Raw genomic sequence first — 17,212 nt, 5'->3', positions numbered from 1 at the left:
AAAAAAGCACTTTTAATGCGCAAACTTATACGGGACGCATTTGCCCCCATATCTACCTCGCGGCTCCCGGCTGCATCCGCCTCCCTCAATACTGAACCAACTTTAAAACGAGTTGTACCTATGAATCATACGCACACATACACATGAGGAAATAGGGCCCAGGTTGAAAAATACCGAAGTTATCCTTTAATAACCATAATAACCCTAACCCAAAACATCCTTTTAAAAAGTCTCACACAACTCGTGCAGAACAATCTAAGTCTCATTTACCTGTCGCCATATGATCAGTGCTGTACAAACACATGCATTTTCACTAAAGCCTCACTATTTAAAAACACTTCTGCATCAACACTCTCACACACACAGAGGAGTAGTTTGAATTCTGCTCGTGCATTTAATTAAAATCCAGCCTCCAAGCTCATTCACTGGCCAGGAAGTGACTGATGTGGGTGACTGATGGCAGAGCCCCTCGCCAGTTCCTGTCAATACCCACTAAAGGAATTCCTCTGTTTATATGCTGCTCTGTCGTCCTGCAGGAACCACATGTTCTCCTGGACCCTAACCTCACTCTCAAACACCTTGTTCTGTTTAGTTCCTGTGAGCTGGAGTTGTTCTTTAACCTGAGCGTTTGTCGCCCTCAGTGCCGATGCTGGTGATGGCGGGACTGTGCAGTTTCTTCACCTGCTGCTTCCTCATCTTCTTCCACACACGCTACAGACGACTGGAGGCCGAGGAGCAGGCCACCTACGGGAACAAACAGTGCGACGTCTGGACGACCAACCATGTGGAGCACGCTCCGAGTGTGGAGACGTGAACCTGCTGAGAGACTCATGACGAGGGAGAGACAGAGGGAATTATGGGAGTGATGCCTCCTGCAGTTTGTTTGGTGCAAAACACAGAAGGAAAGTAGTTTGGTTTTGGTTTTGTCACCTCAGATTCAGAGGTGAAAGTTTTTTGTTTTTAATCAACATGTTCTTGTTGATTCTTTGGTACGACACTGGGGCCAAACTTGTCTTTGTACGCTGAGTTACAAAAACAGATTCTGTTGATACTTACGGGTGAATTAAATCCTCTGAACATTAAAACAGCATATCTGCAGCAGTAAACTCAGCAGATATTCTTCATCATTCCATCACTTAAATGAAAAATACTTTTTTGTGTAAAAGTATAAAATGTATTTTGTACTTTGTAGGAAGGAAATTAAGTTTAAATGATTGTTTTATAGCCACTTAGTCAAATAAATCCACTGATCATGTGTATTTAACTGATTTTTGGATTCTCACTGGGTGTCGAGATGAGCTAAAACATCAACACCTTTACATGGGATCAGTTAACAGCGTAGAACATGGGGTGTTTTTTAATTTCAGATGAACTTAGTAATTAAAAGATAATAAGAAGGCAAACACAAGCAGGGTGTTTCAGGGAAATACACATTTCCACGTCTCCCAATTTTCCCCAAGTGTAACATCCTGTAGCCTCATGGAGGAGGTGATATTTTTCTGATAAAGATTTCAAAAATGACTTTGCTAACATACAAAAAATATTCTGTTTTTTGCCCTTATTCTGTAAAAGACAATATTCCTACGCAGCTGTTTACATGGCTAATTCGAGTGAATATCCCACTGATATTCAGCAACACACTGGTTCCCAACTGGTCCAGCCACAGGGTCCAGATTTCTCCTCAGTCTTGCGTTTGGCCATGTCGTCGAGCTAGTTTGCTGTCTCTGTTAGTAGCTGTCTGTTAGTCACTCACTCTGCAGCAGGAAACAGCACTTCAGAATAAAAGTACAGTGCCAGAAAGTCACTGGACTTCAAAATAAAGTGTTTTTTACAAACTTAACCCATTCCCGAGTCACTTGCGGTCCATCCAGAATGGACCACGACCCACCAGTTGGGAGCCACTGATCCAAGAAGCCATATATCACGTCAAAGATATGTAATGGAAACGTTTCTTAATGTTGGACCATGTGAACACAGTCTCACTCTGTCATTCCTGCAGCCACCTTCTTGAAAAGCTCGGTGATGCCATATTTCAGCACATCCAAAAATCTGTCAATATCTAAGTCTTTGTGATGTTTAAAAGTCGGTGTGTTTTTCCTTGTGAGCTTAAATGTGGCATTTTCTTTTAGGTATGCATCTCTACCACGGCCCAGCAAAGAGCATGTAAAAACTTTAACTGAAACATATGTGCCGCACACATGTCTAATCGTGCTCCTAAAACCTGAATAATACTTACATATCTGGTGTTTCTTAATCGTAACATGTTGAATTCGCAGAAAGGTCTAACTCGGAATATCAAAACAGAATATTCTGTTTACATGAAGCCATTTCTTTCCTTTCTAGCAGCTACACTCAGTTAACCAAATAATTTTGTTTTAATATCTGTAGCTGTTGAATGTAGAAGCCAGAAAAGGAGCATAAATCATACACCAAAAATAATTTACTTTAGGACAGGGCTATAACAAGTGGCAGTGATCTACTTCCTGGGAGACATGATTCCTTCATCAGCTGGACAAGATCATTCTTAACAAAGTCTCGCTCTGAATGAGAAAATAAAGACAAACCCAAAACAAGATGCAGCTCATGACTGAACCTGCTCTGGAACAAGGCACAGTTTCTGTTACAGGAAAAATTTGTACCTGTATATTCTCACAAACTGTCACTGAGGGTTCATCCCTGATGTTTCCTCATCACACAGACTTCTGTTTTGTTGCAACTCAGCGTTCTCGTCTATTTTCTGCCGCCGTGCAGAGACAAACTGCGGACTCTGTTCGACTCTCAGGGACCGACGACAAAAACCTGATTTCAGTTTACTGCTGATGTTCCTAAACATTTTCTGCCGTCAGACTCAGAACAGAGCTGCTCAGAATAACTCAACGAACGCATCATCATCGACACATCTGATCTGACACTATTAAACCACTGGAAGAGCTTCACTGACACTGAATAAAATCAGAGTTTTCTGCAGGTTATTTATAAAACTAAATGTATGGATTTCAGACCTGAGTAAAGTGAAACCAGACTGTTTCCTGTTGAACAAACGTGTCAGTGAGCGGATAAACCAAACAGGATATCACTGTGTTCACTGAAGTGTCTGTCAGTGTTGTGATACCCCCAAGAAACAGCTTTTAACCACTTATTAACCACTTTAAATTGTGTTTAAAATAAAAAAAGCTTCCATCTTCAGGACTGCAGACGTAAAACAGTTTGTTTTCTAGACGGTTTTGGGTTTTGTGCAATTAAGGGAGCAAATTGAACCCTGATTCTGACAGATGACATGTTTAACTTTGTACTGAATGTCTTTTTGTAACGTCTTCCACTAGTAAAGACCAATAATACGATGTTTTGTATTTTCCAAAGAGGTAATGTGTTAAAGATTTAGATAACAGGAGGACGTGTGTGACTTCACCTCCTGTGTGTTCAGATGTAATCATGTGAACGAAACATGTGAACACAAGCACTTGTTTCCTCTCACTGCACTGTTTGTAAAGGCCAAGACTGCAATAATGAGTTTCTCTGTTTTAATGCCTTAAAATGTCAATAAAATGTCACCTCTTGTCATGGGACGTTCTTTAAAACATTTACACTGTCAACTTGGCTTAAGAATGAGACGTTTATATCTACATACAGAACACGTCCGCTCTTACAGAGTCCATCATGGTAGCTGAGAATAGACAGCTCAAACACTGATAGGGCCATTTGTGTTTTTGGGTCGGTCTCTGTAGTTCTACACGCTTGGCACACAGTTCTGCAACCTCACAGCTAGATGCCATTACATCCTAAACACTGGACCTTTAATGCTTTAATGGCTTCAGTTCATGAGTGATGTGACTTCATGTTTATCCATGAACTACTGCACAGCAAAGTACCACCCTTGTGTCTCTCTGATTGTCTCTGTTCCTCTGAGTACTGATCAGAGAGGAAGATGTCTGAGTTGAAGAAAGTGACACAGACGAGCAGGCGGATAAAGACTCTGGAGAGTTTTAATTATTTCCCAATTCCACATAAAACAAATATAAAAAAGTAGAGCGCTCTCTAGATTCATAATCAATCAGAGCCGACCTGAAGCCTCCTCCTCTTCCTCCTCTTCCTCCTCTCCTGTGATCGTTCCTGCAGCTCTCCACAGACAGTTCAGACAGGTTTAAAAAGACCCATTCATAAGAATACGAGCAGGATGTAAAAATAAAAACTAAAACCCGAGCAAAAAAACAAAAAAAACAAAAAAAGGAAACACTACAGCAAATTAATGACGGAGGATTTATCAGACTTCCTACTTCAAAAGACGTCCTCAGTCGTGGTCGCACAAACTAACGAGTCGAATGGCACCAAACACAAAACTCAATTTTAAAAAAAACGAAACTGTGATGAGGAGATTCTTGATGCAAGAGCTGGTAGTTTCTAATGTGTAGGTACGGTGTGAACACAAGTCCACAATTCATCCATCGACGTGTGTGTTGGTGTGTGTGTCTCAGAGCTGGAGGGCGCAGAACTGCTGGTACACGGCCAGGATGTGGTGGTCGAGCTCTGCGGTGAACAGCAGGTTCTCCAAGGTTCCCATGTACTGCTGGATGGTCACATGGTGCTGCACAAGGAGGAGACACATTACATCATTGAGAGAATACACACAGTGTGTTACTGCAGACTGGAGTGTGTGAGATTGTGTTAATGTTGTACCATGAGAAAGATCTGCTGCAGCCGCTCGATACAGTTCTTGTACCAGGGCGTGCTGATGTCCACACTGCCCGTCTCACAGCGAACCAGATGCTCCGTCAACAACATGATGAAACGCTGCCGGACAGAAAAACATAAATACAACGATTTGCACAAGTGAATTTCAAGTTAGGTCAATGTATAGACACGATTAGATGTGAATTCCCTCCAGCGTTCAAGGAACACATGAATTAAGCGGCACAAATAAAGAGAGAGCGCAATTTCAAGTAATACGCTTATATGTGAGTTAAAAAATCTGAACATTAAGCGACCAATTCCCGCTGCGAGAGTCATCCTTGAGATCCTCCGGTGACGTATGACATACCAGTGGGAGTTCATTCATCCATTCAGCGATTTTTAAATGGGTACGACTTGAGTCAACACAAAATATTCTAACATTCAAACTTGCGCGAATAACGCAACGCAAATATTCAGATCGTGTTTGATGTGAACGCGACATTAACGTTTCCATCTTATGAGCCTAAATTATAAAGTTAGACTCAGATAATTTTCCTCTCCTCTGTAGTCAGAATATTAGGGACTCCACCTGGTGACATTTGTGGGAAAAAGAAATGCGTGGCCATGAATTAAATAATGCACAGAAACAACATCCTTTTCTGTGGCCACGTGAAAAAGCACGATGTGTAAAAAAACAGTCTCATGAAGTCTTTCATTGGGGAGAATTAATTAAGCAATATTACACAAGAGGGAGTGATGTTATTCTCGTATATCGTCACAGCTGTGATTCGGTCATAGGCACGAGGCCGCAGACCGAATGCCAAAGACAATCACAGCCGTGACGATATCACAGTACAACATCACGAGCTCGAGTGTGATATTGCTTCTATACAACAGTTCAACAGTTAAATAAGCAAGGCTGATTAAGAAATGTTGGAAAACGAGGACAAAATAGATAATTTAAGCATTTTATTTGTCTTCCGCCAACACAAAATAGTTCCCTCAGGACTCCGCTGTCACCGTTGCTATGTAACGCAGACATGGTGCACCAGGCACTTACTCTTTATACACATTTATCTGCACGTTTCCATTAATTGTGCAGCCGGTGAAATAAGTCTCTGGTGACTGCATGGTGGACTGTGGCCTCACAGGCACAGCCGACTCTGCCTTCTGATCTGACAGTATGTTGCTTTTCTCCAAGTCATTGAGCTCCGCTGATGAAACACTAGTCTCGCTCACCAGACCTTTCTCAAGAAAAGAAAGGTCTGGCTGGGCCGACTCTCTCTTTAAGATTGGAGAAAAAAACGCCCCGGCTGCTTGTATTTCTTTCAACCAATCACAATCGTTCTGGGCGGTGCCACAGCAACGGTGCGCTTGCAAAAATATTGCCGGGGGGAAACAGGTTTTGGTGTAACACACCCACAAAAATATCGCCTACAGGACGCGAACCATGGCAGAAAAATGGCAAACACCACAAAAGTTAGTAAAGGATGTGTTAAACGGTTGAAAACTGCTACACAACCGGAGGTGGTAGGGCGGGACTTCAGCGGGTGGCTCGTTCCGCCCAATGAGAGGCTGATCTATGCAGCGAACTTCCGCCCACTCAGACTAATGACAAACCTGGATGTGTGCTCAGATGGATTCAGCTTCTCCTCTCCCTCATCTTCCTCTGATGACCATTCATAGTTCAATTCAAAACTTATTTTAGGAAATAAATCCATATTTTTGGCTGTTTGACAGTGGATGAATTAATTAGCCTACAACGCAACTGCTGACCTAACTGACACTAACCGCCAGTTTTGATTTGATTGTTGATTGCAATCAGCTGTGAGGCGGAGTGATACGTACACAGTGAAATAACCGTGATGTTGTACTCCAATATCGTCACGGTTTTACTGTCTCTCGACCAATCAGATTGCAGGACCGGAACTAACTGTTGTATAAGTAATTTTGCATAACAACAAGAAAATTGTTCGTCATCTCCGTTTCCTAAACCATTCTTGTTGATTAACTGGCAGGTGTATTATCAGTAGCTTTAGCCATTTGCAAACATCGACATGTTGGAATTTATTTTAATCTAGGAATGAACTACAGTGACATACTTCAGTCCTTCAGTAAAGACACTTAATTCAGCTGCTACAAACTCACAGGCTCAAACAAATATTATGCTGACCTCGAGGACGTTATGGATTTCATCAGGCAGCAGCTGGAAGGACCTGAAGACTTAAGTAAATATACAACAAATGCTTGAAAATGCTCATTTGTATAAAAGGAAGATGTTGGTTTGATTTTTGCAGCTCTGGACCCAAACTCCTGAGCCATGCGTTCTTCCAGGTGACTGAAGCAAAGGCAGTATTTTACAACCTGACTATCTGGCGCCACAGAATTGTTTGTAAGGCAGGGTTCGTGCATCTCCCTTCAAAGATCTAATTTCTATTGAAATTCTAGAAAATCTGAAAAAATAAAATGCAAAATCATGTGCGTTTCTGTCTGCTCTTCGTTGCTGTTCCAAATATTCACACATGGGATCTAATCAGAAAGACCACAGCATTCACTGGATGAACTGACGTCACCTTGTTCAAAAGCACTTCGGTAACATCATTTGCTCGACTGCTCTGAAGCTGCGCTGAAAACTTGTAAAATCCTTGTGTCTAAGTTTGGAGTTCCCCGACAGCCTTCAGTACCTGGAAGATGACGAGGAAGAGGTTCTTCTGTTCGCTCTGAGCCGACTCCACCTTCTCCTGTAGCCTCTCGATCTGCTCCTCTAACTGACCCTCCTCATCCTCGCTGTTCTTGTCCATGTCCTCGTCGTCCCCGCTGTCCCTCTGTTGGTGAACACACACAAACATTAACCTCTCCTACTTTGACCAACTCAGGTCATTTAACATTCACATCTATTACTGATATAAGACGTGACGGATAAAGTTATTAAGTTACCCTCTTATGCTGCTGTTTCTCCAGTTTGTCCTTGGCCTCCTCCAGCTCCTGCTGGATCTTCTGCACGTGTTTGTTCATCTTTCGGATGGTCGAGTGCAGAATCTCCCAAACGAAAAGTCTGCATGATGATAAGATAAATAATGTAGATAACAGAGGCTCAGTTTTTACGTCCTGACTGAGTGGAAAGAGTGAACATGATAAAACCTTCACACTGGGAGAAACATCATCTCCTCATGTGGAGCGCCTCCCTGTGTTTAATGTGTCCCACCTGGTGAACTCATGAGCCATGTCCTGAGAGAAGAGCCAGTTGGCCACAGCAGCGCAGTCCACGATCTGCGTCCGAATCATTTTGTCCACCAACACTACGATCATCTGTAACGCAGCAAAAACACACGCTACAAACTGTCAACTTTTTTTAGGGTTAAACGTCTTCCTGTTCAATTTGTTCATTCTGTATTGTTTGTACCTGCGGGTGATTCCTCCACACTTCATAAACCACCTTGAGGATGTGAAGTTTCCCTTCATCGGTGTCTGTCAGGGCCTTCAAGATTTCATGGAACCTGGAGGAATCAGATGCAGGTGAGGCCGCAGGACAGATTCATTTAATACAAAACTTAATGGTGGCTATACCATAGACCAGTGATTCCCAACTGGTGGATCGTGGGTCCATTCTGAATGGACCGCAGATGACAAGCGAATGTGTCATGAACAAACTCAAGTATGACACTGAATGTATCAAACTGTGTGGACCTTGCACTAACGACTAAGGAGAAATCTGGCCCCCGTGCCTGGACCAGCTGGGAACCACTGCCACAGACTGTATAAATGAAAAGGAAGCAGCCTCCTGGTCAGAAAAGTAAAGCTGATGTGGAAGTGTCTGAAACCTGCATTCTTTCTAATGGCCAGCAGGGAGCGACTCCACTGGTTGCAAAAAGACGTTTGACTGTATAAAAGTTTCTGAGAAAATGACCCAACTTCTCACTTAATTTATTTCCTCAGTAAAGTTCATGGTCTCAATCACTAGTTTCAAGTCTTCTTCAGTACAGCATGATGTTCACTTTGTAAATTATAGTCCCATTTAGAGTAAAATAGACAATAAAGGAGGGAGTGCTTTAGGATGTGGCTACGACAAGTAGCTACCACAATAACCTGTCTATCAGGCTCGAGGTGTAGCAATGCGTTTCCTCCACAGCTCCACCCTCTCATCCAAATATGGTCACTTCTGGCGCCGAAAACCAGGATAGTGACGGCCAAAATGTCAAACTCGAACCCTTAAAATGGGAGTCCACAAACCAATGTGTGACGACACGGTGGCTACGTCCACTTCTTTTATACAGCTTATGTGAACTGCTGAATCCTGTTGGGGAACTTAAAACATCTTTGGGTATGCAGGGTGTTTTTTAAGATATTTTTTGGGGGTCTTTTTTGCCTTTACTTGATAGGACAGATATAGAATGAAACAGAGAGAGAAAGTGGGGATGACATGCAGCAAAGGGCCATGAGTTGGTATTGAACCTACGTCCACTGTGGCAAGGACACAGCCTTTGTACATGGGGCACCCCAGCATCACAGGTTTTGAAAAACACCCAGTAAATTCACGTTTTTATCAGAATTTATTTCGATATTTTCAACAGTTTTCATTTGATTTATTAATTTTATTTTATCTAGTGTCTTTTAGTTTGTTGTGTGAGAGAGACAAATTTGAAAACTGACTAAAAAGAACAGAAAGTAAGATGTGGTCAGTTTTCATTGCGGGTGAACTTACTTGCCGAGAGCACTGAAGGAGTGGCTGAAGGATTTGGCTGCCAGGTGGAGCAGCGTCTGCAGGAATACGTCGATCTTCAGAGGGTTGAAGCTCTCGCCCTCGTCTGGAAGAAGAGAAGAGAATGTAAAGACTTTCTCCAAGACGTGCTGCTGCAGAGTGCACAGAAGAAACATAAAACTTCCTAAAATTAAGAAAAAAAAATGACGCTAAATAAAAGAAACTCACCATCATCATCTTCTTGGTTGGGGTTGGGCACTTCTTTGAGGATGGTCAAGATCTCTTCGTTGGACGCTCGGTTCTTGATGGCGTTTCCGACAGTGATGGTTGCTGCGTAACCAGGTAACGAAGCTGTGAGACAAGAGAGACATGTTGTTAGGGATTCATGTCTTAACTTGTATGACAGTTAAAAATAGATCTGTGGAACTGGACGAGGCTGACAGAGGAACATAAATAAATATTTCAGTCAAACTGTGTTCGTGACATGAAAATTCAGTTCAGTTGAGGGTTCAGCAGATCATTATTGAAGCTCATTCTGCCAGAAAAAGAAAATATGATGGGAACTTCCCCTTGTAATGAATAATATATATAAAGATCCTGTAAGTCAATGTAATGAAAAACCAACTCATTATTTTGACACCCTTTCTCATTATTTTTTAAATATTAAGTCATTATTTTGGGAGTTTCTCAATATGCTGAGTCATTAAAGAAGACAAAGTTTCTGATTACTTTGAGATACCAAGTCATTGTTTTGAGATACTGACTAAGTTTCTCATTATAATGTCTCATTGGTTCACACTACACAACATTTTTGCTTGTTCTGACAGTCACTACATCAAATCAGGTGATTGTGGAGTCATAAAATCGTGCCGTGACTTTGCAGACAGATTTAAAAGTCAACAAAAAAACATAAGTGTTCTTACAGGCGCTCTCATCTTCGTATTTGTACGAAAAGATGGGTTCGGCTGGGATCAGCGCTGAGAAGGTCGCAGGGACGATGTCCACTATCCGCTGATGGTATGAGAGTCTGCCGAGATGAGAACAGACAATAAAGATGAGTAAATTAACTTCAGCTTAGTGAAAAGGAAGAACATTTTACATTTAAGGCATTTAAACTTACGGAAACAAATGTGACTAATGCGTTCATACCTCATGCACTTCTCCAGAACCTCTTTGACAAACTTTGGCTTGGGCTTCTCTAGATCCACGGTCAAGCAGTCAGACCTTCAGAGAGGACAAAACTGTCACCTGTGACGTCCGTTTCTAATTTAAAACAATAAATATCTGCTGTGAAAAGCTCACTGTGTCCGTCACAGAATCACTCACCAGTCATCCCAGCTCCATCTAAACTGGAAGTTGCTCAAATGATGAGAAAACCAGTTGATTAGTCTGGAAATAAAAAAAGAAATGGATGAGTTCTAAATCAGACAGGAAGTATGACAGTTGTGTTTTTCTCTCGTCATGAGCGGTTTGATTACCTGTCTATGCAGGTGGTGTTCATGGTGTCCAGTCTCATGTACAGCATCTCTGTGGCTTGGGCCAACTAACAGGCAGCGTTAAGGAAAAGTCTCTCTAAAGTGGAGACGACATTAATTTAAACTGCAGAGACAAAAACAATCAAGGATACGACTTGTGGCAACGATCCCGGCTGCAGTTTGCAGAGTTCGATGAGCAGTGTGGTGTACATGACGTCGATGTGAGGCGGACAGGGCAGCTGGAAGAGTTCTCCAAAGATCACCTGGAAAAAACAAAATCAATATTTTAAATCAGCCTTTAATTCTTCTCTCATTTCTCAGTGTGTTTGTCAAAAGACAGTGAGTTTACCTCCACGATGTGATAGTTGAGTGGGATCTTATTTTTCCCTGGATAGCTGAGCAACTGGGCAGCGCTAAAGGGTAAAAAACAGAGGACATTTCAGTCTGTGTTCAACGTGCCGATTCAGACAGACAGAAAAGTGCTGAAGCGTGTTACCCACCATGTTTTCCTCTCTCTCCAGTGAGTCTTGATGATACAGTGCAGGTTTTCTTCTATGACAAATCTCTCCACAGAATGGCTGCCAGGCATAACGGGACCCTGAGGATCAAGAGGACAGAGTTAGACTGTAGACTCAAAGGCGTCCCACTAAGTTCACATCCTTTTTAAAGAATTACGAAATAACAGTGATGTTGACCAGTCTGTCTCCGCTGTCAGCTCAGAGTTAACAGGTTACAATGAGTCCATAAAATCCATTAATGTCTACAACACCAGAGGGCAAACAGAAACACATTGTGTAGTGTACCTCTGGGGCATCGGTGTAGTCGAACATGCGGAAGACGACCCGTGGCATGGGGTACTGGGCGTCGGGCATGTGGCCTGGCGGGGTGAAGGGGGGCAGGTTGTGTTGCAGGGCCTCACACAGCACGCTGTCGAAGGCGATGTACGGACGAAGGATGTGACGCTCCTGCCAGCGGTCTTTCTTTAGCTTCTGAATCTGGGCCCAGAGGCAGTCCAGGTACTGAGGGAAAGAGAAGAGGAGGAGAAATCTTAACTGCAACCTATAGCCCGGTATAATAATAATAATAATATTAATAATACATTTTACGATGCATGATGATTTATGATTAATTTAGAAAGTACTGGGCAAATGAATCCACAAAGAAAATAATCGTTAGTTGGTACTAACAGGATATAAGGTTGGTTAGAAGAGAGAAACACAGACAGCATCTCACTAAGATGGCTGTATATTCTATGTGGGCAAAAATCTCTTCCACCGATTCTTCGAGCTTGAAGAGACAATCACTGACACTGATATGATCTGAGAACTGCTCTTCAACAGCATCATGGGAATGTGATCCACAGTAGTTATTTTCTAAACTATAAAAAGGGAAATGTAGTTCTATCATCCGTCTCTCACCTCCTCTTGTGGGTGGGGCTTCTCCGCTGTCCACACCTGCAGCATGGGAACGTGCGTCTTCACTCGCCCCCTGGAAATGACAGAAGTGTGACTTTAAGGACGAGCTGACTGATGCAAGAATAAGTTGAAATGGGACAACAAAAAATAAAAGTCAAATAACTAAGAAGAATGAGCGAGAAAACATGGCAGACATCGTACTTGAGGTAGCCTTCGATCTGGCTGAGAAGTCGGTCCATCTCAACGTCCTTCTTTTCGTAAAGCTCCTTACCGACCCAGGGCAGACAGGACAGCACCACATACACAAACCAGTCCGACCGAACCTGAGGACGCAAACAAGACCACTTAAATCACATACACCTCATTTCAACCCCACTCTAAACCCCCACCTCTAAATATACGGAGTTTAACTGTTAATTTGTAACTCTGTAGTGAACATTTAGGAGGAGTAAAAATATGTGTGATGAAAATAGCCTCAAAATATTTCAGTATATAAGTTGTAGTTGCACTTTATATGTTTATATTCATAATTTTACTCTCTTTAACCTCCAGCTCACCTCAATCCTTCACTGCTGCCATGATCGAATTTACAATTAATAAGTTAAGTAATAAAGGAATTGATGAACTTAAGTGTGGTCAACAAACTAGCATAATCACCTCAACCTTCTACCCACCTGTGGTACATCTTCCTCCTGAGTAACACTGACAAAGTTTTCGAACATGGCCACCATAGAAGGAGCAGCGATCACATGGCAGTTGACCAAATCAGACAGAAAACGCACCTGAAAAAGACATGATGTCATTAATTAATTAATAATTTAAAAAAAAAAAGTCTAAGCATCATTTTAGGTGCTTATGATAAAAACTCAGCTTACCAAATAAACGGCTTCATTGTACAAGTTGTTTTTCAGTGTCTCCTTGAGTTGTCTGATCATGGCCTCCACAAACTCGCCCCCAAAGTTGTAGTTCCTGGCGTTCAAGAGGCCGACTAAAGTCGTGTACACAGTCAGCTTCTCAGGTAGGAGGCGAGCGCTGTCAACAAAAGACAACTCAGTGAAAAACGACCACGCAAACACTGCTGATTTCAGCAGTCAGAGGGTGAGAACTGGTATGAACTTACACTGCACATAAAATGCGCAGGATTTTGTTTTTGTAGTTTGGAAGGTCAGCCTCCAACACGCCCGCGAGGCCCTCCAGGTTGCTCTCCAGAGATGATGTACTCTGTAAAGAAAAACAAAATAGAGAATTTAGTGTGTTACATTCAATGGCTTCAATGATTTGGCTCGGAGTGAGACAGACCGGAACACAGAGGGTGTTAGACTTGTTACCTTCTCCCCCACTCGACATATCAGTGACTCCAGCCGGTCTTCGATTTCAATTGGCTCCGACGTTCTCCTCCTTTTATGTGCCTGACCTCCTGGAAGGGTAATGGGGAAACAAAATAATCACAGACTGAGCAGAGTGGGAAACAAAAGCTGAGAGAATAACTCAGGGGCAGCCATGATGGGAAAATCCACCCTAAGACAGAATTAACACTTTGTCATTTATAAATAGGCTCTCTGTATAGGGGCACTTTAACAAACATATACATGAAGAGCTTAAGAAAGACTTAAAAACATTGTCATGGGGATTACCTATTAACTCAATATTATGTACAAGAAGATGATGTTAAGTTTGGGGAAATGTGTGATTAAGTCTTTTTGGAGCTTGATCAATAAAAGGTACAAAAATCTGAGCGTCTCTGCATTTATCGCATCAGTTAGACTACTGTTTGTTTGTTTTTTCATCTGTCTCTTGCGAGTCGTCAAATTTCTGAAAGTGTGCTGCGAAATAGCTTAAATGGGTACCAACTCTTTGAACTGAATAGCAGAGAGAATCAGTGTGGTGACAATGCCACTTCAGTACATGTTCTTGAGAAGCTGCACAGACAGTGAAAAGTGAAACAATTCATGGGACACTTTGGCAGCAGTCAAGATGATTTTACTGGGGTCATTTTTGTCATTTACAGCGTGTGTGTATGTGTGTGTGTGTGTGTGATGCATTTTAGCAATCCATGGACATTATTTAAGAGTTACTGGACTCTGATCTTTTGAGATACGTTTCTTTCCAACCCAGCTGACTCTCCTGTAGGAAAAATTGTTTCTCATGACATCCCCAAAATAGTAACAAAGCCATACGTGCCCTATTTGATGTTGTCTCTATTCCATATGTCAAAGCATGCTGAAGTGGGTTTGTACATGATATATGTTGGAAGATGGTCTGGATGCTTCCTCACAGAGAAGGTGCTGAAATTATCTAATAATCCTTTCCCTGACAATCACTACATGTAGAAATTAAAAAAAAAAAAAAAGACACAAAGACAAATTGTTCTTTCTGTTATGAATATTCAGAAATAGCTTTACAAATATTTTGGCATCATTCTCATACCAAAACTTCTGGCAGGACCATTGATCGAATCTTCAAAGCCTTTACAGTATTATGGGAAAATGTGGCATTTGATTTCTTCAAAAACCCAAGAAAAGACAAATATTTATTATTTATAAGTAGGGATGCATGATAGTATCAGCACATCATCGATATTGGCCAGTAGAGGCCTTTTCTTATTTTGTACAATGAATGAATATTACAGACATTGAAAAGTCTTGTATTTCATGTCTCCATCTGCTGGTGGACCATCAGGATATGTGCATACATGATATGATAATTCCACTACAGAAGAGACTTGATGATCACCAAAATTAGGTAGCAAAAAAAGTGGATATATTGATATTGGTATGGGTCAAATGACTTGTTACATGCTGGCATATATGACATGAAAGTCCAATATCATGCATCCCTACTTAGAGTGATAATGATTTTGCATTACTTTTAATTCAAAAAAGTAAGTTTTACAATCAAGAGCAATGAGCAATGTGTGAAACTACTTTCTACTTCAACTAACAAAAAGGCTGTTGAGCTTTATAATATTTCTATGTGGTGTGATACACCCTTGGCTCTTCTGTTATTGCTCTATTTGTTTACTGAGTTTGAGTAACGACTGTTTAATTAAATGACAACAAGAACATCTGTTTTGGGATGGATTGTCCTTCTGCTAATCAAGGAGTAACAGTTTTAATCAGCCCTACATCAGTGCGTCACAGATACCCTTACGGAGGACTCAAAAATAGCATCAGTGCATTTTATAAAAACTACTTTCACTGAGGTATTTTTGAAATTATTTACAACACTCAGTTGCCGCCCCCATATTAATCAACCATACTGGGTAACAGCAGTTAGCTCAGATGCTAAAGTTTAGCGCGTACCGGTTAAATCCTCCGGTACCGTTACTAGAACAGTTTGTTCAATCTTCCCGCATTTAAGCCGCGACCGAGAAACCAAATATGACCAAATGCTTTCCATTTCTTTAGCTCACGTCGACACGACCAAAACCTGGCCTCGTGGGTAAAAAATCATCAATCAGCATGAGCGTGAGCGCACCATGCAAAAGATTTAACATTATCAGCCACCGCTCGTTAGCCTAACGTCTCAATTAGCTGCAATTCACATGTAACGTCCACTAACCGTCACTCTCTCCGTCGCTGTGTCGTCTCCTGGACATCTTGTCACTCCGCTTCGCTGTAAACGCGAGGTAATTAGCCGAGAAAGTGAATATGAAACAAAATAATAAGTCGGCTAAACAAGCTTCTAGATCATTCAGCCTGGCCGCTAGTGCAGAAAAGTGATAGCGGTCTGATTCAAGTGAGGCCCATCCGGGTTAACCGGAAGGTGCGCCGTCCTTTCTTGTCCGGTATTCCCTGCCTGGTTTCCTGCTACACGTTTGTTGGCAGTTGGATATATAAAATGAATATATTGTCATGTTTAAGACTTTATATTTAATGTCTGATAATATTAGGTCAGCATCGACTGTCCCGGCGATTTATTACTCCTACATGTTCAGACTACAAAGCGGAAGTAGCTTCTACTAACTTAGCTAAAGACTGTTTCCTAGCTAACTACTTTAGTATTTTAAAAGATCTTTGTAAAAACATGGCAGCGGATGAAACAGTTTGCTCAGAGTTCATAGACTGGGAAGTTGATGCTTCGACGTGTAATGGACTGAAACAGGAAAAACAACTGTCTGCCTCACAAAGAAGGTGCTACAGCCTCTGCAGGAGGAAGGTAAGAAACCACCAGTGTCTGTCAAAATAACATCTAAGTCTCTAAAACATGCCTTAAATATAGATAAATTGTACAAATAGCCATTTTAAAATCGAGCTAGACCGATATATCAGCTGGGCCGATATATCAACAGTAGGTTTTGGCGGCATGTATTTTTACATGCCTTAATATATATGGTGGCATTAGTGTGGTTAGGGGGTCAGCAACCTTATCTATCAGAAGAGCCATTTTTGTCCAAAAATTATTTAAAAAAATCTGCCTGGAGCCACAAAACATATTTGAGCCTTAATGTAACACTGTATAAAGTCTAAATCTAAATCATCGACATTAAAAATAGGTCTACATGAGCATTCAAAAATATGTTTAACCGCAAGATGGCTCCTCTGCAGTGGGTTGTTTCTGATTATTTGGTAGTTTAACATTGCAGAATTGGTTGTGAAAGCAAACAAATCTGTCCATGCACTATTAAATTCTGTATTTTCCTCTGATACTTTTACTTTTATGGATTTGGAACCCATTGCTAGCCTATATCGGGAGGGGAAGAAGACTAGTCAAATTAAAAACTTAGAGGAAAAGGTGCCGTAGACGTATGATGCACATTTTAGTTGAAGAAATGTTAATACTTTTTTTTGAAAATGCAGTGCATAGGCAACATATTTTGCATTTGGAGAATGTAAGGATTGCTTTAGGCCTACGACAATGATAAATAAAAACAAAATGTTAAAAAAAAAAATCTATCTATCTATCTATCTCTCTCTCTCTCTCTCTCTCTCTCTCTCTCTCTCTCTCTCTCTCTC

The 17,212-nt window shown here is 41.4% G+C and overlaps 3 protein-coding genes across 3 annotated transcripts in view; 2 read left to right on the top strand and 1 right to left on the bottom strand.

The window, feature by feature from the left end:
- The window catches only part of slc49a3 (solute carrier family 49 member 3), a 28,837-nt gene extending 24,505 nt beyond the window's left edge, over positions 1-4,332 (top strand). Inside the window, exon 10 of the mRNA XM_050043267.1 lies at positions 642-4,332. Within this exon, the coding sequence (XP_049899224.1) occupies positions 642-814 (173 nt within the window). The 3' untranslated portion in view covers positions 815-4,332. The remainder of the gene's footprint in view (positions 1-641) is intronic.
- On the bottom strand, positions 3,964-15,996 carry LOC126389520 (nuclear cap-binding protein subunit 1). Its single transcript, XM_050043266.1, has 23 exons — positions 15,819-15,996; positions 13,586-13,674; positions 13,378-13,478; positions 13,133-13,289; positions 12,932-13,039; positions 12,459-12,580; positions 12,261-12,330; positions 11,646-11,861; positions 11,343-11,440; positions 11,192-11,255; positions 10,995-11,105; positions 10,846-10,910; positions 10,694-10,756; positions 10,517-10,591; positions 10,291-10,394; positions 9,596-9,718; positions 9,371-9,473; positions 8,072-8,165; positions 7,874-7,977; positions 7,606-7,723; positions 7,353-7,493; positions 4,675-4,788; positions 3,964-4,582 (listed from the first exon to the last, which is right to left on the bottom strand). Exons 1-23 carry the CDS (start codon positions 15,853-15,855, stop codon positions 4,469-4,471), a joined length of 2,391 nt encoding a protein of 796 aa, XP_049899223.1. The 5' UTR covers positions 15,856-15,996; the 3' UTR covers positions 3,964-4,468.
- A 67-nt stretch (positions 15,997-16,063) lies between these two features.
- LOC126389523 (thiosulfate sulfurtransferase/rhodanese-like domain-containing protein 2) overlaps positions 16,064-17,212 on the top strand; it is a 6,132-nt gene continuing 4,983 nt past the window's right edge. The window contains exon 1 of the mRNA XM_050043268.1: positions 16,064-16,415. Coding sequence (XP_049899225.1) covers positions 16,284-16,415 — 132 coding nt within the window. The 5' untranslated portion in view covers positions 16,064-16,283. The remainder of the gene's footprint in view (positions 16,416-17,212) is intronic.

This window comes from Epinephelus moara, chromosome 4 (assembly GCF_006386435.1).
Source record: "Epinephelus moara isolate mb chromosome 4, YSFRI_EMoa_1.0, whole genome shotgun sequence".
Classification (NCBI taxonomy): domain Eukaryota; kingdom Metazoa; phylum Chordata; class Actinopteri; order Perciformes; family Serranidae; genus Epinephelus; species Epinephelus moara.
Note: the sequence above shows the minus strand (reverse complement) of the source record. Positions and strands in the feature narration are given on the sequence as shown.

Bases quoted from the DNA above. Each gene is read 5' to 3' on its own strand.
- LOC126389520 (XM_050043266.1), bottom strand. From the start codon at position 15,855: ATGTCCAGGAGACGACACAGCGACGGAGAGAGTGACG. The intron at 9,719-10,290 runs GTAAGAACACTT...CTTGTCTCACAG, and splicing joins ATACGAAGATGAGAGCGCCT to CTTCGTTACCTGGTTACGCA. The intron at 4,789-7,352 runs GTACTGAAGGCT...TCTGTCCGGCAG, and splicing joins TCTTCCTCGTCATCTTCCAG to CGTTTCATCATGTTGTTGAC.